This window comes from Actinia tenebrosa, unplaced genomic scaffold, assembly GCF_029948245.1.
Source record: "Actinia tenebrosa isolate PJP-AT-01 unplaced genomic scaffold, QUT_ActTen_1.0 PGA_scaffold1__47_contigs__length_23844297, whole genome shotgun sequence".
Classification (NCBI taxonomy): domain Eukaryota; kingdom Metazoa; phylum Cnidaria; class Anthozoa; order Actiniaria; family Actiniidae; genus Actinia; species Actinia tenebrosa.
The window spans coordinates 16,762,185-16,782,820 of NW_028292578.1; the positions used below are offsets into that span (position 1 = coordinate 16,762,185).

General features: G+C 36.6%; 4 protein-coding genes across 4 annotated transcripts; 3 read left to right on the forward strand and 1 right to left on the reverse strand.

Moving 5' to 3' along the window:
- Positions 1-6,351: 6,351 nt before the first annotated feature.
- LOC116290485 (uncharacterized) lies at positions 6,352-8,310 on the forward strand. Its single transcript, XM_031697526.2, has 2 exons — positions 6,352-6,664; positions 7,186-8,310. Exons 1-2 carry the CDS (start codon positions 6,352-6,354, stop codon positions 7,848-7,850), a joined length of 978 nt encoding a protein of 325 aa, XP_031553386.2. The 3' UTR covers positions 7,851-8,310.
- A 335-nt stretch (positions 8,311-8,645) lies between these two features.
- Positions 8,646-12,742, reverse strand: LOC116290484 (uncharacterized). The gene is made up of 7 exons (XM_031697525.2): positions 12,611-12,742; positions 12,110-12,208; positions 11,652-11,707; positions 11,328-11,384; positions 10,806-10,929; positions 10,394-10,560; positions 8,646-9,305 (listed from the first exon to the last, which is right to left on the reverse strand). The coding sequence occupies exons 1-7, from the start codon at positions 12,699-12,701 to the stop codon at positions 8,793-8,795; spliced, it is 1,107 nt and encodes a 368-aa protein (XP_031553385.2). The 5' UTR covers positions 12,702-12,742; the 3' UTR covers positions 8,646-8,792.
- Positions 12,743-12,827: 85 nt separating this feature from the next.
- LOC116290483 (uncharacterized) lies at positions 12,828-18,693 on the forward strand. The gene is made up of 15 exons (XM_031697524.2): positions 12,828-13,196; positions 13,304-13,334; positions 13,476-13,631; positions 14,011-14,086; positions 14,235-14,316; positions 14,417-14,485; positions 15,092-15,240; positions 15,538-15,635; positions 15,783-15,817; positions 16,066-16,209; positions 16,775-16,905; positions 17,305-17,353; positions 17,425-17,479; positions 17,745-17,780; positions 18,160-18,693. Exons 1-15 carry the CDS (start codon positions 12,984-12,986, stop codon positions 18,336-18,338), a joined length of 1,503 nt encoding a protein of 500 aa, XP_031553384.1. The 5' UTR covers positions 12,828-12,983; the 3' UTR covers positions 18,339-18,693.
- A 416-nt stretch (positions 18,694-19,109) lies between these two features.
- LOC116290486 (uncharacterized) lies at positions 19,110-20,570 on the forward strand. Its single transcript, XM_031697527.1, has 3 exons — positions 19,110-19,298; positions 19,831-19,990; positions 20,228-20,570. The coding sequence occupies exons 1-3, from the start codon at positions 19,159-19,161 to the stop codon at positions 20,423-20,425; spliced, it is 498 nt and encodes a 165-aa protein (XP_031553387.1). The 5' UTR covers positions 19,110-19,158; the 3' UTR covers positions 20,426-20,570.
- The last annotated feature ends 66 nt before the right edge of the window (positions 20,571-20,636 follow it).

A 20,636-nucleotide genomic window follows, 5' to 3' on the forward strand; every position in this document is an offset into this window, starting at 1 on the left:
CTAAAAAATTTTGATTTGGCAAAAAAATCTTTATTTCTTTGAATTTTCGGACACGTGTTCAGCGTAAGGTGAGGATTACCGATCACAAAATGATAGGATTCACACAACTCGAAAACAAAGCGATGAAACGATCTGAAATTTTCTACACCTAGTCAGATCATAGTTCTCTAAAACATATCAAAGAATCGAGTTTATAGCATTCATAATTTTATTTTAAGTTGTTATTTTCTTGCTCTATGACGTCACGTGCAAACGAAGAATTACTAAATAGTACGAAATAGTGCTAATTAAAAATTTGAAAACAATAGAATTTGCATGAAATTGTGATATTTAGTATTACTAAAGTTTCACGGTTATATCGTTTGCACTCTAAATTTTTCGCGGGTATATTTAACGTTTCACGGTCATGCCTGCTTGCTTTTCGGTAGAATAATTAAAAAAAAATTTTATTATAGTATTATTAATATTATTGTTGTTTGTTGTTGTTTTGAAACGCATTCCATTGTTTTTCAGATCAACAGGGCCTTGCAACGGAAAATGATTCCAAGGAAATATCTGACTTACATGAGATTTAGATATCCATTTCTCCGTTACAAAAAAATGTTCATTATCATGCTGCTCGTTATTGTCACAGTCGTCCTCTTTCATTTTTATCTATTACCAAAAGTGTCTGGTGCTTATAATGACGAGTGTTACCTCAGTAAAAAGAAGCACAAGGATTTGTTGTATGCTGTCCAAAACATCGGCAAAACAATGGAAAAACACAACATCACTTATTGGTTAGACTATGGTAAGTCGATGTTATATCTATTTTGGACTATTGACCTAGTCTTTTACATTTTACATTTTTTTACACTTCCGGTTTTAAATTTGAAACTGAAACATCTTAATTAGAGCCCTTCAATAAAGTTTACTAAAAATATACGTAATGATGAAAAGGTAAATTATACACCGTGAAAAGATGAAAAAACTTACTGACGTTTCGGACGCTAGTCCTTCGTCGGAGTAAAAGAGAAAGAAGTGGTAGAAAGGAGTGTATATATATGATAGAATAAGACAAAAGAAACCAATGAGAGCAAGGTAGGCAAGGAAACAAAAACAAACAATCAAAAGACAAAAGGAAAGGTTAGTTGAAAATAAAGCGTTCATTAATCCCGTTGGGACTAAGAGTGCCCAATAGGTGAATAAGCCGCATTTCTTTGGTCTTGCGACAATCATTGTTGCCGTTAAGCAAAGAAAGACCGAAAACAATGAAGTCAGAAAGGGAATGGTTAGCTAGATTAAAATAACCTTTCCTTTTGTCTTTTGATTGTTTGTTTTTGTTTCCTTGCCTACCTTGCTCTCATTGGTTTCTTTTGTCTTATTCTATCATATATACACTCCTTTCTACCACTTCTTTCTCTTTTACTCCAACGAAGGACTAGCGTCCGAAACGTCAGTAAGTTTTTTCATCTTTTCACGGTGTATAATTTACCTTTTCATCATTACTGTTTCATTAGAAACACCGACGCAGCTCACACTAGTTTTTAGCTAGTTATATCTTTTTAAAAATATACGTTTTTGGTCTTACTGTATTCTTTATTCTTTATACCTACGCGTAGGAACCTTACTAGGAGCGATTCGATATGGAGATATTATCCCATGGGATGGTGATGCTGATATATCTTTCGTCCTTGACGAGGAAAAGTATGCTTTACATGAAGAGCTCATCAATAAACATGGGATCTCTTCTAATGGGTTAATGGCAAGATATATGGAAGAGAGTATTGACTATGTGAGATGGAAGAAAGAAAAGGGGTATTACGATGGAAAAGAAGAAACATTATTACTCAAATACTATCCAAAATCTGTACTTAAAAATGAAATGACAATAGTTAAATACGCTCGCTTGGCACAAACGTTACCTCTGTCATGGATTATACCAACTAAAGAGAAAGATTTCCGTGGCGTGACGCTCCGTATACCCAATGAGTATCATAAGATTTTGGGTAACAGATACCCGTTTACGTATTCTACTGGGTTATCAGTACCATACAAATGGAAGTGTTGGGTTCCCTGTTGGATTAGGGCAGCCAATGGCTGCTAGATATCCATGGACCTGATAATCTACTGGATTACCAGTACCATACAAATGGAAGTGTTGGGTTCCCTGTTAGATTAGGGCAGCCAATGGTTGCTAGATATCCATGGACCTGATAATCTATTGGGTTATCAGTACCATACAAATGGAAGTGTTAGGTTCCCTGTTAGATTAGGGCAGCCAATGGTTGCTAGATATCCATGGACCTGATAATCTATTGGGTTATCAGTACCATACAAATGGAAGTGTTAGGTTCCCTGTTGGATTAGGGAAGCCAATGGTTGCTAGATATCCATGGACCTGATAATCTATTGGGTTATCAGTACCATACAAATGGAAGTGTTAGATTCCCTGTTAGATTAGGGAAGCCAATGGTTGCTAGATATCTATGGATCTAATATCCTACTGGGTTATCAGTACCATACAAATGGAAGTGTTAGGTTCCCTGTTAGATTAGGGAAGCCAATGGTTGCTAGATATCCATGGATCTAATATTCTACTGGGCTATCAGTACCATACAAATGGAAGTGTTGGGTTCCCTGTTGGATTAAGACAGCCAATGGCTGCTAGATATCCATGGACCTGATATCCTACTGGGTTATCAGTACCATAAAAATGGAAGTGTTAGGTTCCCCGCTGGATAAGGACAGCCAATGGCTGCTAGATATCCATGGGCCTCGTGATATTCTACTGGGCTATCAGTACCATAAAAATGGAAGTGTTGGGTTCCCTGTTGGATTAAGACAGCCAATGGCTGCTAGATATCCATGGACCTGATATTCTACTGGGCTATCAGTACCATAAAAATGAAAGCGTTGGGTTCCCTATTGGATTAAGACAGCCAATGGCTGCTAGATATCCATGGACCTGATATTCTACTGGGCTATCAGTACCATAAAAATGAAAGCGTTGGGTTCCCTATTGGATTAAGACAGCCAATGGCTGCTAGATATCCATGGACCTGATATTCTACTGGGCTATCAGTACCATAAAAATGAAAGCGTTGGGTTCCCTATTGGATTAAGACAGCCAATGGCTGCTAGATATCCATGGACCTGATATTCTACTGGGCTATCAGTACCATAAAAATGAAAGCGTTGGGTTCCCTATTGGATTAAGACAGCCAATGGCTGCTAGATATCCATGGACCTGATATTCTACTGGGCTATCAGTACCATAAAAATGAAAGCGTTGGGTTCCCTATTGGATAAGGACAGCCAATGGCTGCTAGATATCCATGGGCCTCGTGATATTCTACTGGGCTATCAGTACCATAAAAATGAAAGCGTTGGGTTCCCTATTGGATTAAGACAGCCAATGGCTGCTAGATATCCATGGGCCTGATATTCTACTGGGCTATCAGTACCATAAAAATGAAAGCGTTGGGTTCCCTATTGGATTAAGACAGCCAATTGAAATATGGAATGCCCTTGCACCTAACATCAGATCTTGTCACTCAATTTCAGCTTTTCCTCCAAAGAATACGAATGGAAACGATCCAAATTAATCTTAATTTGGACAGGAAAGAGAATGTGAAAATAATACAATAGTTGCTTATATGGGATTATAGAGTGTTAATACAATTGTATTATTATTATTAATTGGCTAATAGTTGGAAGGAAATGTTGGGTCTAAATAATTATTTTAACCAATCAGAAAACTAAGTAAAACTACATCAGGTCTAAATCTTAACCAATCAGAAGACTAAGTCAAATCGAAATTTTAACAAATCGAAAATACAGGTAAAATTCGGACAAAATTTTAACCCATTCGAAATCTAGGTACAACAATGTCAGGTCGAAGGAGCAAACTAAGTTCAATATAACCCAAGGTAAGATATAATAACCAATAAACAGAAAACTTTAAACGTGACTCACGTAACGTACCGAAACCATGGTTAGCATTCAAAAGTAAAGCAGAATGATACTTGAACCAATGAACAAGCAAGCAATACATCATGTAAGTGTGTGATAATATAAAGACAAAATCATAAAATATTAAAAGTATTGTCATTTCACGAAGCGAGGATGTGTAAATTACCAGCTGTCAGCCACCTCCTGAATAATCAAAAGTAAGTTGCTTAATCTCGGTGAAAGTCATTCAACTGGTAATTCAAATTTACAAATTGGTGAGTGTCTTTTAGTTCGTGCACTGGAAGCTGAGGATAGCTTGATATGTGGGTATATTATTACAGTCAATGTCATTAACGTTGTCCACCGAAATAAGACATTTAGACTAAGTGAAATATCACGTGTTTCCTCGAACGTTCTGGCACAAAACAAACGCTGAAGTACGATTCTCCATCTTAAATCCTCACTAAATGTTCGGGCATTCTGGATTTTCGATTCACGAGTTGAATTTTACATTTAAAGTTCAGGCTCACTTTAGTCTAAATGTGTAAATGTGTAAATGTCTTGTTTCGGTGGACAACGTTAATGACATTGACCGTATATCTTATTAGACATTTAAGAGTGCAGTATAAGCATAGTTAATTATTTTTGTATAAGTGTGCAGTGTTTGGTTTACTCCGTTATGCCGCCAGACAAAATACAAAGACGAGAAAAAATATTCACAAGAGTCCGGTTGTATGAAGCCTGCATAGCGCAATCCGCCGGATAAATCCTTATCCAGTGGATACGTCTATGCTGTTATCCAACAAATTTATCCATCGGATAAGATTTATCCGGCGTTGATAGTGCTGTCATTCACCTTTCTTACAACCGGGCCCAGTACTGCACCTTAAAATGTCTAACTGAGCTGAATTAGTTAGCCACTATTTAACGGACTTTACTTTTCCCCAAAAGAAGGCTTCAAAACGAATCCTTTTTTTGGGCGACTTAAACCGCGTCGCAGCTAAAATATTTGTACTGAAAATCTCAGGATTTTATGCTTTTTACACAAGAAATTACGTTAATCTTATTAGTTGTAGTACATAAACAACATACAAGTAAAACCTGTACCAAATTGTTGAATGCAGAATGATAGTAAGATTTATCTTCGACGCCGTACGCTTATACTTCATGGACTAGCAAGTGTACTATGGTTTTTTGAGGCAATACGACATTTTAAAGTCTCACCAACATTTTTTATCTAATTGTGTCATTCAGGTTTTTCCCTTTCAGCCTGTATATACCTTTTAAATAAAAAAAGTAATATCACAGGCATTATTAATGAAATTTATCTTGAATCTTATCTGGCCAACATTTTTCGAGAGTATGATTGAGGAAGAGAGTCTAGATACTCTCGAAACACATAACCTGGTTACAAAATGTCGTTATTATCCCTTAAAATTTCCTTTGTATCTTTAATCTTCGCATCCAAGATAATCTTCAAAGGCAGCTGTAGCAGCTGTTTTTTGGTAGACTAATAAGACTGACGAATTCAATTAGTAATTAACGAAAAATTCAGCCGAAATGTCAATACTGAATAGTTAGATTTTTTTCCTGTCGGGTTCTGAACAGCACGAGCGCTATTCTTCATTGGGTCTTTTCGATAGGCAAAGTTTTGAGTCAAATTTACAGTTGAGAAAAAATAATTAGTTAAATGCGGGTGTTCTGATTGTTTCTTTGAGTTAAGCTGCTTTGCTATTTTCCCCGTAAATTAATGACGGGACTTATTAAAAATGAAACAGCCATGACAAGCAACCTACTGCGCATGTTCAGATGGTGAAAGATATATTGCTATACCTATAAATATTCTAGTAATGATATTCTCTTGTTTTCAATAATCCCGTCGGGATTAAGAGTGCCCAATGGGTGAATAAGCTGAACGACAGGTCTTTATTTGATTAACGGTAACAAAAAATGTCGCAAGACCATAGAAATGCAGCTTATTCACCTATTGGGCACTCTTACTCCCAACGGGATTAATGAACGCTTTGCTTTTAACTAACCCACTCATTTTATCTTTCGATTATTTAATAATAAATATAATAATAATAATAAATAAATAAATAATAATAATAATAATAATGATAATAATAATAATAATGGTGATGATTATAATAATGATATAAACACTCCTTTCTACCAGCGTCCGAAACGTCAGTAGGTTTTTTCATCTTTTTCCCTATCCGGACCTCCTGGCCGGTAAATAACATATATTTATCATTACTGTTTCATTAGAAAAGCCGACGCAGCTCACTCTAGTTTTTAGCTAGTTATCTCTGCTATATCTATAGCTTTGAGTACGAAATAAAAGTCTAAAAATGCGTATTTTGATGGTTGAATAGAGTACTTTAGAATTATTTCTTTTCAAATGTTTTCAGGCAAATGAAGACGTATTCACTACTGTTGATACTGCTGGTATTTACTCTACTTGGGTTCCTGGGAGCTTGCGCACAACAATGCAAGCCAAGTCGATTATCTCACTATGGGTACGCACTGAAGGCTTTTGCGTATTCTAAGTTCAAAGCAAAAGACCTCGATGTGTGCAGTCTGAAATGTGTTGAAGATCAACAGTGTAAAAGTATCAACTTCAACCTTGTATCTAACGACTGTGAACACAACATGGCGGTTAGAAAAGGTTTCTCATCGTTCTTCGTCAAAGAGGGCAACTCCGTTTATGCAGACGTAAGAGATCCAAGTAAGTATATGAAGTATTAGGTTTTCGTTACGCTTCGATACGTTTTGGCCTTGCGTCCGCAATAAAGCGATCGAAAACGCATACATTTTAAATTTGAAAATTACCGCAGGGGAGGGGAAGGATGTCCTGGCCACTTGGGCCTGCTCCCTGCAGCACCCCTGTATCACATTCGTAAAAAAGGCGAAAACGGTAGTCTTTAAAAACGCTGACGTCACTTACAGTGCGGGTTTGTTTTTCACATACGCAGACGACGATAGTGCATTATTTCCGATGGCATCATCGTTTTTGATCGTTTAAGAGCGGACGGGCTTAAGCGCTATGAAAACCTTACTACAGCATGCCGGCAGCCCGTCTTAAGCACTAATTAACGCATCACCACTGAAAGGAGTGAAGTTTAATGCAAGCCTTATGTAATCATCATATATTATGTAATTTAATAATTTGTGTTAGATTATATGAGCAAATCTTGGATGGTGATAGAACTAGAGGACCTGGTTAACAACCCCTATAATTTTTCATAGGATACGGAACGAAAAAGGAACTATCAGTCCACTCGTGTAAACGAATCCGTGAACTCAATCCCGATGCACCAAGCGGAGTGTACTGGATCAAACCAGGAAATGACGTCACTCCATTTCAAGTCTACTGTGAAATGACCATCGATGGAGGAGGCTGGACCCTAGTCTACAGTTACCGATTCACAAATTTTGCTAACTTCATTGCTGCATCCAATGCTGTCACCCCGTTTCCAACATGGCCTATAAGCCAATGGGATTCTTCAACTTGGACACCAAGGTCTAGCGTGGCTCCTCTGAATGAAACAGCGTTATCCGCGATGGATTTCCCACTGTGGAGGAAGATTGGTGACGAGTTCATGGTGAAATCGAACATCACGCATTGGGTAGCATGCTTGAAGGGCACGGGGGATGTTCTCAACTGGAAAACTGGGTCCCTGAACTGCAGGCTTATAAAGAACGTGGCTCAAGTCTGTCTCAATTACGTTCCAACTCATTTTGTTCTTAAGACACAATGTGGTGTTGCTTTGTATAGAAGCGGAGATCATTCTTTCTTCTTTGAAGGTAACTTAAGAGAGTGTTATCCAGTCCACGACTCGTGCGGTAAGCGGTCAATTCATAATCATCTGAAAAATATCGCTCATCCTGGAGGTGCTTTGTATGTTCGCTGAGAGACAATCAACTACTTTGGACACTTCATTGCCGTAGCCATGGGTACTCCGGTTTCAACTGCCCCAATCTTTTTAGCACCGTTTTTAACGGTTTTTTTTTTTTTAATGATAAACCGCTGAGCACATTGTAGTTTTTCCAAGTTTGTCTCACGTTCAGTCAAAATTATGGTAATTTCGAAGTAGTTTTTGGTATTATAAAGAAGCTTTGACTTGATTCCCGGAAGTATCTTCAGAAAATATAATCGCATGCGAGAAGGAAATGAAAAATGATAAAAATACACAAAAAGGTTTTGCAAGATAATGAATTTAAAGGGGCACTTGGACGAAAATCGCTCCAACATTAAAACTCTTTCATTCGAACTGGAACTTTGCTGAAATAATCTCGGATACATTAATATTCCCTCACTGAAACATCTTTCTGATATTCGAAAGGATCGACCGCGATTGTCTCAGTTTAAACTACATTTGAACCTATTAATCTAGGAGTTCCACAGGGCACCATACTGGGTCCTATGCTATTAACACAAATTATGAGAATCTATGAGAATCGACCGCGATTGTCTCAGTTTACACCATATTTGTACTTATTAATCTAGGAGTTCCACAGGGCACCATACTGGGTCCTATGATATCAACACTAAATGTAGCCTTGGAAAGACACAAATATATTTTAGTTTTGTATGTAATAATTTTTATATCAGTATATGTATGTGCAACTGAAACAACATTTTAAATACACAACACCATCACTATCAACATTTTTATGGTTATTAATTTGCGATTTCGAATGAACGATCACTTGCAGAAGAGATTTTAATATAAAATCAATGTAAGTATTACAATTAACGTCCCCAAAAATACTTTCGTACAAACCATCTGATATTAAATAAACGCTTTCTTGACATCTTATTTATGTAGTTTGGAAATTGTATTCAATGTTATTTAGTTTTCACTCGGATCAATTAAAGTTTCCTCCGATCCATTTTGGATCAAATTGCTGTTCTCTATACCTCCACCAACACTCGGTACTTCTCTTATCATGGTCATATCTCTTGATATTTCTCCTTTATTCTTTTCTATTTCCACCTCATTTTGCCCAATCTGTGAATTTTGCCTACTTTCCTGGTCATTTGGGCTTCGACTTCTTTCTCGTACTTGTGTCGGTGAGTCGTCGTTAGGTCTTCGGTTTCGATTCGGTGATACACGAATACGCCTTCGTCTTCTGACGGGCGAGGAGGAATCACTTCTTCGTTCTCTTTGTTCTTCAATCATAGTTGATCCTACGTGCCTGAGAGGAACTCTTCTCGGAGCTGACCGTGACCTGGGTTTGGCAATGACCTCCCTTTTTAAGACTCTTTCGATTCGGATGGCTCGTTGCTCTTTAAATTTCGTATCCTGTTCTTCCTCGACATCAGAGGCCACCATGTCTTCAATGTGGGCGTAGATAAACCATGACTGCGAAGCAAGGAAAAATTATCGAATATTCGAATCATGGACGTATGAATCGAGTTTGATTGCTGTGTTATTTCCTATTGCTGCGAGAGGCTTTGTCTATGGTGTATTCCGGGATTGCCGGTCTCGCCAAGAGCTTGTGTCTTGTGTGAAGGAAATGATACTGAATGCATGGGTAGTAGTGTATGTTTTGTTTGCGTATCTAGAGTGTCCAAATTAAGTGCAAAATTTCTAATATTAAACACTATCTTCGCTTTCCTTTACGAATTTTGTCAGTTTACTCAGATATGACAGCAGTGTTTTGACAGTCTTTTCTTGATATATCATGACCGCCATGTTTTTTGATTTTTAATTTTCTTGGGAACGATTGCAAACCAACGATAACTCGGGAGCTCTATGGTTCCCATTTCTCCCCCATATGGGTGGGTGGGTGTGTGTGTGTGTGTGGGGGGGGGGGGGGGGGGGGTGAGTAGCAGGTTTTAAGGGCTTACCCTTGATGAGGAGAACAAGGATCCCAGGAAAGGCAAAAGTACCAGACAAGAAAGTGCTTTTTATGAGCATCTATGTCTCCTTAAGGTTTTTTTTTGGTACAAAGCTCATTTCAGTAGGGAACCTGAACACTACAGAAATGCACCCTTAGAGTAGTCATAAATTGCAAATAACGCTGGACACGATACCATGTGTTCTCTTGAAATGAATAAAAATTAGTTTTTTTCAAATTAATCACAGTAGCTTTAAGTTTTTTTGCTATTAAGATAGTCCAAAACAGTAGAACTTTTCGAGGGAAAGTTAAGTAACTGACTTTAGAACAATCTCAAAGTTGAAGATGTTCCTGGTATTGGTAATATAATAGACTTATTTCGAACGTGTGCCAGAAGATGGCAATGATCAAAGGTGGTAAATTGCAGCTCGGGTCCAGTCATAGCAAAAAATCATAGGAGTCTCTTTTGAAAGCCAAAACCTGAATGTTTTACTTAAAAAAGCTAAATCAACTTTTTTTGTACAAAAATATCTTTTTGTACACAAAAAAGCTATTCATCAACATTTTAATGGCTTCCCACTGGGAACCGATCAAAACAGCTAACACATACCTCAACAGCAAAGCACAACAGTCTCCCTGCAGATAAGCACAGCGTCACATATGCTTGCATGCATGGGCTCAGGGTTTCGTCCAATAATTTTACTCTTTCTATATAAAACCATATGGGAAGACCATGCAGACCAAGTATTGCAAATGCTCCAATTGGTGTCTTGAAACCTAGTGGAAACAAAATGAGTAGGGAAGATAACCCACAGTCTATACAGAATTTAGGCCAGGATTGAGTAATGAGGACTGTTGGATGCCTTCAGCTTACTGTATGTGAAACATGGATCCAGTCAGTTGTTCTCATTTTTAACAATACTTTTACTCAGGATGGAATTGGGAATAATGAGAAAATAATTATGATAATTATAGGCAAAATGGTGGCTTGAACATTAAGTCTTACAAGGTGAGATACTAACCATTAGCCATGACAGCCTGTACCCACACTGGTGGGGAGGACTTTGAAGAGCCTTTCCATGCTTTGCCAAGTGTGTGAGTACATACAAACACCATCCACTCAATGGAACTGATCAACCAGCCAAACTGAATCATAATAATACACAAAAATTCACTTCATAAAAATAAACATTAACTGCAGGAACATACTGTATGCAATATAAATTTTGTGTTACCAGCTGTTTTGTTGAGACTATTCCATTCACACCTCCTCAAACAATTCTCTTTTGTTTTGTTAATAATTGTCTCTTCTATGAATACAAAAAAATTAAGTTTTCCGATATCCCAAATGTTTGGGTCATTGATCCATCCTCTGTTTTGGGGTTTCACTGGTCCTGTAGCCTTAACTTTCAAGAATGGATAGGGGGAGATATTTAAGAAATAAATAAGCTTTGATCACCAGTTTTTATATATCATGTATGACCAGTAGTATTGTAGTATATGCCAGTAGTGTATGCTAGCAAAAAAGAAATGAACTTTCTTACCTTGAATACATGAGCATATAGCATTCCTCTGCTTAAATTATCAATTGCAACATCAAGCTAGGAAGATGGAAATGAGGACGATTAATATGGATACAGCATCCTTCATATTTGCAATCCTAGGGGGGGGGGGGGGGGGGGACCAGGATTATGTTGCTATGGTTTCCTCGGTGTTTGTAAACAACTTAGGATCAAGGTCCCATGTGGGAGGCCTTGCTCTTCAGAGCTGGCTCTGTATTCAGTAAGACAGGTACAATAGGGTACTGAATGACAGCTTTATTGTTGTGGCTGTCTTTTCTTTCTTTTATCTTACTATTATTTACTCACCCAGGCTCCAAATGTTGAGACCTGATTAAGTTTCCTAGCCGCATAGCCATCAAAACCTTGGATTAAATTTAATACCATTTTTACTCTTTTTCAACTAATGACTTGGGAAGTCAAATCGATCAAACAATTTGGTTCTTTTCCCCCATTCAATGAACAAGTGTGTGAGGGAGGGAGATGGGGAGGGAGAGAAGGGAGGGAAGGAGGGAGGGAGGGATGAAGGCTTGTGGAAAACATTTAGGAATAAAGGTTCAGTAGATGTACTAGCCTTTTGAGACTGGCTGCACAAAGACTGGATAGCACCATATATTGGATAAATCCTTATCAAATAGCTGTTATCCAACTAAAATTTATCCAATGGATAACAAACTATCCAACAGATGTTATTCACTCTTTATGCAACCAGGCCCTGTCCATTAAATCCATTAAACCTTGTATACATACAGTATTAGTTTACCTACCATCTAGTATTATGGAAAAGCAATAAAAAGATAAAAACGATAAAGGTGTCGTTCTCAGGAACCAGAAAGATATTGCTAAAAGAACCAGGCGGACATAACCTAAAATAAAAATGAAATATTAAGTGAGTAGTTTGATCAACTGAGGGCTATCATAAGAATACTTAGAAGTGTGATGCATCTTCAATTCAAAACTATCATAGCAACGGTAAACAGGTTTGAAACCATATATATGTAAATCCTTTTTTTGCAAAATATTCATCTAAACATTAAAAATACAAAATTTTACTTATGGCAGAACACCAATTTCTGTTACCAAAATAATACGAAATGATTGTTTTTTTGTTCTCGAAATCAAATAAGCTTATATAATTAAATAAAGTAAGTTAATATAAGATAAATTAAACATATCTAAACTTTCAGCACCCTTTAAAACAAAACCGTACAAACAACATTACGTTATTACTGACATATATTGCTTACATGATATGATTCTACACATACCTATGATGTTAGGAACATACAAAAAGATGTTTTTTTGTTGCCATTTCTGGCAGAGAGATGAGTTTTTCATGGAGGAATGCCAGAAGCACATCTGCCGTCCTCCACTTTTTTTTGGTTGGACGGGGAAACCTGAGTACAAATGGAAGATAAGGGACTGGAGCGAGACACTATCGTTAATTTTACATGAAGTACTTACCTTTACCATGTGAGAAAAACAACATGGCGGACGAGTTGATGTTCATAGTTACAATACACAAATAATTTATTCTCACAGTCAATGAGTGTTAATACTGCTGTATTACTTTAATCAGCTTTTAAGGTTACTGTTATATTTCGCAATAGCCAAATAGAAGCAGTGTTTTTTTAGGCAGCGATGGGCTCACGGGCTATGCAAAGTTTGCGAGTAGGCAGGGTACTTGGAATTCTTATCAAGGGAACATCATCTTGCAATCTGTCTTTCGTTGCCCCTCGATGTCCTCGTAACAGGTTGATTACGACAGCATTTATCTGCAGTAATCGAAGACATTTATGTAATTCTCAAAGTGAGAATGTTGGACAAAACAACTCAGGAAATGATGAGAAACTGGTAGGTGAAGTGACATTTAATTTTGACTTAGCTGTCAAAATTAAGCTTAATGCAAAATAAATAAATATAAAAATTTGGTAATTAACAGTAGCCTTCTTTTTCTGTAGGTATCTTCCAGAACGTCAGTGGAGTCAACAGGTGCTAAAAATAATGATAAAGTATCAGCTGATTTCATCTATTAAGTTGAAAAAAATACTCCACTTATTTGTGATCATGTAAAATCTGGTACATTATATGGTTATAGATTATAATACAGTATCCTATGTTTTCCTCCACCAGAATTTAAAGAAAATATTTCCAACTTTGTCAAGTCATTTGGAATATCACAGAATATAGATACTGTCATCCCGGCATTTATTCATAAGTCATATTTGATAACACATGCTTCTGGGTTGAAAAAACAGCACCACGACAATGAATGGCTTGCTCTATTAGGTCAGTTTTATTGGCATGTTCTATGTTCTTCACTTTCATATCCTTAATGGTACATGTACATACAGTATATTAGGGGCCAAAGAGCACACTCAAAAGTGGGGAGTGGTGGGGCTAAGATTGAGACTAGTATGGGAAAAAGTGGGCAGTAGTTCCCCCTTCCCCACCCACTGCGTGGCCAGTACATATATTCTAGATTCACTTTTACTAGATCTAAATCTTGGTCCTCTGCTTATGAAATTTCACCTAAACTAGATATGTTATTTTACCATGCAAGTTATTTTTGGCAGTCACTCAAATCATTGGCTCAATGGTACAACTGTTGAACTTATCCTGGAGTACATATAGGTACTCTCTACTAATTGTTATGTTTGATTTATAGGAGTCCAAACGTCAAAAAGATTTCTAACTGAGCTGTTAACTCTCAACTTTCCACATTTTTCTGCTCATCAGCTTTGGTAAGTGTGCTAGCTACTAACACTATAAGTCCATTTATTTTGTCCAATGTCAAGCAGTGTTGGTATGAAAAATATTGTCCTTTATACTGAATGTTTGTATGCATGTAGTTAACTCATCCGTTCTATCAATACATGTGTTTCTTTCAAGGGATATACAAAATGGTCTGTTAGAAAGACAATTCCAGCTGATAGCAAAAGACTTTGAGATGGAAAGTTTGATTGCTTCTGAGGTACATATTAGATATCTTTTGTATCTTATCATAAATCTTTGACTGGAATCAGATTATATGAAGATTATATGAACCTAATGTTTGTACTTTGTGACTGTAGATAAGCATCAACAAAAATGTTTTAGCTCAAACTGTTATGGCGCTTGTTGGAGTGGTCTATATGCATGAGGTACGTATGATGCATAATTGTATTCTCACTTGGTTAATATATGCTCACTCAGATAAGGGAATGATTATTAGCCAGAAGGGTTCGCAGGGCTAAAAATAACAGTTGGTCAATGGATAATTTCTAGTTAAGACTGACACTAAGTGCCTCTTAAGCCAACCAGTCGCATTGAATACTCACATGTTGATCAATCTGATTTGGCCAGTCATCATGTCTGGTCTTTGAGTAGCTGATATTTTTAGACCTGGGGATAGAGCAAGTGCAAAGAGGAAAAAAAGGATAAGAAAAAGTAGGGTGTGGAGGGGGGACCACGAAGAGAGGTTGAGAATACTTGAATATGAATATGGCATAGATTTTCAAGAGGATATCCTCTCTACAAAAAAAAGCTGGTGTCTTAAAAGAATTCAGAAGAATTTTTATAAATAAAGCAGTGCCAGGGCTGTAGCCACTGGTACGGTTGGGAAAAAATATGGGAAAAATAATAGAAAAAGATAAAAACTGAAAACCCTTGAAAACCAGACCAATTAGAAATTTGTGGCTATGGCTAAGGCATCCTGTAGTAATACTTATTTTAGGGATGAACAAAAAATGCTTTAATTTTAAATTTAGGGTCCAGCAAAAGCAAGACAACTAGTTCAAGAAAAAATTATTTCAAATTTAAATGAAGAACAAATCAAGGAAATAATCAAACTTCAACACCCAAAGTACATATTAAGAAGTTTGATGAAAGAATCTAAGGATGAACCTCTGAGAACAAGGTATTTCATAATTGTTCCAAATTATTTTAAAATAGTGTGAAGTCAGTATTGTACATGTATAGTCAGTCAACAAGATGATAAAGTATCTTTAATTACACCCTGTAGTTTTTATCTTCCATTTTTACTGCCATCAAGGACTAACATCTAAAACATCAGCACAGTTACAACGTTTTTTACATAGTGTTTTAATAAAAGTTTCCTCCTTATTCACTTGTTGTATTCAAGACACCAATGCAGTTCCAACAAGTCGCCACTTGTCAACATCAGTTTATCTATATTATTATGTGATTTGATTAGGTTTCTTAAGAGGAACACACCAAAATCAGGTGCAAGCCAGAGTAAAGCCAAGTTATACAAGGTTGGAGTATTCAGGGGTGATAAATGTCTGGCTATAGGTAAAAAAGAAAAATTCTCTATAATGTTCTGAGAAAAGGAGGCCTTCTTTCCTCATTCCCTTTCTCATTTTTGATTTCCCTGAATTCTTCTTTTCTTGTCCCATTTTGCTTCCATTATTTACTAACTATTGTATTTTGTTCTTGCAGGAATAAGTGACTCTGCAGAGCATGCTGAGAAAAAGGTAAATTTTATACCAGTTATTCACAGAGTGTGTTATGATACCTTTAATCCAATCAGAACAATGTGACAGTCATTACACCAATCCATTGACAAGCGTCTTTCATTCCTTAGAGGAAAGACACTGATTCGTCTCTCAGTATTCCCATTATTGATCAATATTTGATCTCTTGAGTGCTGTGGCAAACATGAACAAAATCCTGCTATGATCTAATATCAAATCTTAGTTCATGCAACATCATTTACTTCTAGGCTTGTCAGACTACACTTCTTAATCATTTCCCTGAAGAACTAAGGGGTTTTGAGTTACTTTATGAGGCAGAAGACATTGACACAGAGGAGAAAATTGACTTTGGTTTGATGACATCACGCCAGCGTATTGTAACAATAGAAAAGGTTTGTCTTTCATTTAATGATCCTGATTCAGGGTCATGTATTGTGTAGCTCCAGAGAATATCCATACTCCAACCATGGAAGAAATTAATTGGAATTTCAGAAGAGTAGGGGGGCCAGAGAAAGAACAAAATTACAGAGTTTGTATGGAAGAAAATTGGAAGTTCCTTGGGGTAGTGGATTCCCTCTTGTGGGGGTATGGATATTAAATTTATTTTCTGGAACTACACACTTATGCATAGGCCATTAAAAATACTTAAAACTGTAGAATTTTTGAGAAGAAGAAAGATTTTTAAAATGTGCTTTCCACCAAGTGGTAGACAAGTCAAACCTCCAAATTAACAACTAAGAACTCCCTCTTCAGAAAATAGCCAGTGTTAATCCTTTAGAATCCACCTGGCCAAAATCCTAGGTGTGCCCGTTTTTTTCTTCCCCTTTTTCATAAATATCATTGTTTAAACTAAATTAAGGTGCTCCTCTTCGGTTCCTCCTTGGGTCCAGGGATCAATGAGTAACACCTGCAATGTAGGCTTCCAAAATACCAGTATCTTGCCAACTTTCTTCCTAGGAAATTGAAGATTTTGGTTTCAGTATCAAAGGTGGCGAAAAAAAGAAACTAAAGAACGAACAGTGGTTGGTGTTCAATTATTATTCACCAATCTTCATCTCCAGTATAGTTCCTGGAGGTCTGGCAGACAGGTTTGTGCAAGTCCGAATACTAAGTTTATAAGTTTGCTTTCAATTTATGAGTACTTAGAATTTTAAAAATAAGAAGCAAGAGTATTATGTAGAATCAAAAGAGGAAGTTATGCACTGGGTTTCTGGCTAACACCAATTTTCTTGAAATTGCCCTGGATCATTATTGGTTCCGTCACTGATGATCACTGTTGATGAGTTGGGGAAGTTCTTGCTTTTGGTTCCTGCGCATGTGTTAACCAGCTAAGCCACACTTGCTCCAAGATTGTGACACTAATCTTGGGAGTAAACCAAGCAATTGCAACATTACGTCAGGCTAGATGTCATCTCTCCAATTATAGGTTCATTAGCATCATTCTTCAACACTTTGAACCAACTGTATTCTTGTACTTGTATTTCCAGGCTGGGAGGACTGCGTATTGGTGATGTCATTCTTGCAGTTAATGACCGGGTAAGCTTATATTGCATGATGTATGAATTGTGCTATTCAGTTATCTTTATTATTATTTTTCTTACTTTCAGAGTCTTGTTGGGATTGATCATGCCGGAGCAGTCAAAATACTAAAATTAGTGTCTGGTAAGTATCTGCCATGTGCTTGTCAGGGTTGCGATAAAATAGTCATGCGTCAATAAGTATTATTTTCCTTCTTCTTAAGATTTAGGCAGCCATATTTACATAAAATTACTATTGTTTGCACGCATGCTCGAACCCTTGCGTAAAGATTTTGCTGCAGTTAAATCAAGCAGCCGATCACTGGTATTGGAATATATTTAAGTGGAATGATAACTGGTCATTAGTGGATGTATGACTTTTTCTGAAACTTTTTGACGTTTTTTTACAGGGACTGTGGACCTAACTGTTAAGTATTCAAAACAAGGCGAGTACAGTATTTTGACTCTGGTGTCATGAATCCCTACCCAGCCACCCCTCCCATGTGAGAAATCCTAGTGACATCAAGGGAAAATCCCAGATAACATTATTTCTTGACAGGGTGGTGCAAAGGAGTTCTCCCTTGAACCTCCCAGACCTTGGAGATGAACAAACTGATCTTTGTATTCAACATATTTATTTATCTAACAAGTTCAAAATATGACGGGGAAAATGATAAAAATATAGATACATGTTTTGAGGCAGGGAAACCACAACAGCTAATGCCAATTACTTAATTACTTGGCAAAATTTCAAATTAAATATCATATCCTGTATTTCTTGTCTTAATATTGTATTGAGTTATTTTCTTCAAAAACTAATTGCAGTGCTCGTAACAGACGGAGTAGAAACTGAGTTCAGGAAAATGAAAAGGCAAAAACGTATGGCTGAGTTGACATCTGAGGTCTGGGCTGAGTGGCATCAAGCACAGGCAAACCAACACCCAGAAAAGTATGCAGATGTCTTGCGACTTGAAAAAGATATTGCTGCTGATCAGTCATCATAGAACTAAAATGTTAGTCACAGTGCTCATTGGATTTCGTTCTTGTGTAGCTGATAGTTTTGAAATCAAACTAGTATTGATGTCGTGTTTTTCTGTTCTTTTTTTTCCTCAAAAAATGGTTTAAACTATTATATGATCACCTTAGCATGACCTGGGCTCCTTGAAGGGACTGCTGCAGCAAATGTCAGGGCTGCAGCAAATTTTAGGCCCTAATTAATACTCGGGTGCAGAAAGCTTCTTCATTAACCCTTCAGGTTGTATTCCTGCACTCTATCACCATAATAATTTACCCTTACGTCTTTTCATGTATTATTTTATATTGTTGTAAGTGGAAATAAAAAACCTTGAATCTGTGGAAGTTACCCATGGTTGACCAAATGGTGCAAAATGTAAGAGCTCAAGAAGTGATCAAAACCAACACTAATAATCACACTCTACAACCATTGTCACAGTCAATGCAACAAAATGTATCAAATTTAGTGCTTTTCATTCGAAGTCAAGGAATTAATTCAACTCAAATTCAATTTAAATTTTGCTTTCGCATAATTCATTAGACTCAATCAATGTTGTTCTGGTGAAGTTTTAGTTTTTTGGGCTGTCTGTGCATAACCATTCATAGATGATTATAAAATTTACATAAAATTATTTAGACAAAATCATATTATTTCAGAATTCCCATTTTTTAAGACTTCACCCTCCCCTCCCATGTTCAATCTGTTCTGTCTTACTATATTTGGGTACCCTGTGTCACACTCGAGTCGAATCCAACATGGCGGCTGTCTGTAGAACATGGTGCAGGACGACAATCTTAAAACACGATCACATGCTCTTACGTAGTGTGTATAGATACTATGCTGTAGCTAGCACTAAAACTGATGAGGGAGTTCTTCAAAGAGTCAAAAAATTCGTATTTGGCGAAACTGTTTCACCGGAACAGCTACAACAAACATCTGATTCAGACAGGTGAGTAAGATTTGCTTGGCACGATTACTAGACTCTACCTCTATAATTCTTTTGCCAACGGATTAACTTTTCATTATTATTCTTTATTTTTGATGAATTTGAAAGTTTTTCAAGCCACTATTAGTGATATTATGGTTCTCATCTACCTCTTTGTATTGTTGTTTTACTACCCCCTCCCCTACGATTTGCAGACATGCTTTTGTTAATGTATTCATGGTTACTATAAGATGATACAACATGAACAAACTTTTCTTTTTTCACTATGGAAGAAGTCGGCTTGCAACAAGTTCAATTTGCCTGGTGTAAATATTTTCAAAATAGACCTTGTTACTATGGGCATAACATTTCTCATTCAGACCACATGTCATTATCTTGAGAATAAGATTCTTTGTTTGAGTTGTATCAATGTTCATGTGTCTTCTCACGCACATTGGTTAAACAAAAAAATGATACTCTAGGGAATGACTTATGGTCTGGAATGAGAAAACATTATGTTCAAGGTAAAGAGGTCTATTATTACTTTGTTATTTAGTTATTATCAAATCAAGAAGGCTACAAGTCCACAGTTGTTTAACATGGAACCATCAGAGATAAAAGATAAATTAGAGTCCATTACAAGGAAGACGATGTCACTATCTACTGAACATGACTGGCTATTAGTTGACACTAGGGATATAATTACTAAATACAAGGTATGAATGGAACTTTATTGATTGACCAGACGAAAGACAGCTCTATTTCGGCTTGGGCATAATTACCTTGAGAATAAGATTCTTTGTTTAAGTTGTATCAATATGCATGTGTCTTCTCATGCACAACTGTTAAACAAAGAAATGGTACACAAGGGAATGACATAAGGTCTGCAATAAATATACATTAAGTCCAAGCTTAAAAGATTAAATTTTTCATTTAATGAATTTTTCCCCCAGATCCTTAAGCATTGCAATGAAGAATTTGGTTTTGAAGTTCCAAGTCACCAACTGAAGGATATTAATAGTGTTGAAGATATCGTAAAATACTACTGTTCCATCAAATCACCCAGTACAAAGACATTTAAATCAATAGATATAGATAATCTACCACCAAACTTACAAATTGGAGGAAAAGTTCCTAGAAAACAAATCTGAAATTATATAAAAACAAACCTTGACTGTTAGTCCTGTTTCTAATCATTACGTTGAGAATTTGTTAAATTTTTTTGAAGAGGTTCTAGATCTCATCCTTCAGTGTTTGCATTATGGTCTCAAACTATTAAAACTACAAGTACCTATGGCGCGCGGAATGGTTCAAAATTGTCATTTCGATGTAATTGAATATTTGTTTGTCAATTGCGTTACT

Bases quoted from the DNA above. Each gene is read 5' to 3' on its own strand.
- LOC116290485 (XM_031697526.2), top strand. From the start codon at position 6,352: ATGAAGACGTATTCACTACTGTTGATACTGCTGGTATTTACTCTACTT. The intron at 6,665-7,185 runs GTAAGTATATGA...AATTTTTCATAG, and splicing joins TGCAGACGTAAGAGATCCAA to GATACGGAACGAAAAAGGAA.
- LOC116290484 (XM_031697525.2), bottom strand. From the start codon at position 12,701: ATGTGCTTCTGGCATTCCTCCATGAAAAACTCATCTCTCTGCCAGAAA. The intron at 12,209-12,610 runs GTATGTGTAGAA...TTTTTATTTTAG, and splicing joins GTATGTTCCTAACATCATAG to GTTATGTCCGCCTGGTTCTT. The intron at 10,930-11,327 runs GTAAGAAAGTTC...ATTATGATTCAG, and splicing joins TATATGCTCATGTATTCAAG to TTTGGCTGGTTGATCAGTTC.
- LOC116290483 (XM_031697524.2), top strand. From the start codon at position 12,984: ATGGGCTCACGGGCTATGCAAAGTTTGCGAGTAGGCAGGGTACTTGGA. The intron at 13,632-14,010 runs GTCAGTTTTATT...TTTGATTTATAG, and splicing joins TGAATGGCTTGCTCTATTAG to GAGTCCAAACGTCAAAAAGA. The intron at 17,781-18,159 runs GCGAGTACAGTA...AACTAATTGCAG, and splicing joins TGTTAAGTATTCAAAACAAG to TGCTCGTAACAGACGGAGTA.
- LOC116290486 (XM_031697527.1), top strand. From the start codon at position 19,159: ATGCTCTTACGTAGTGTGTATAGATACTATGCTGTAGCTAGCACTAAA. The intron at 19,299-19,830 runs GTGAGTAAGATT...TTTGTTATTTAG, and splicing joins CAAACATCTGATTCAGACAG to TTATTATCAAATCAAGAAGG. The intron at 19,991-20,227 runs GTATGAATGGAA...TTTTTCCCCCAG, and splicing joins ATATAATTACTAAATACAAG to ATCCTTAAGCATTGCAATGA.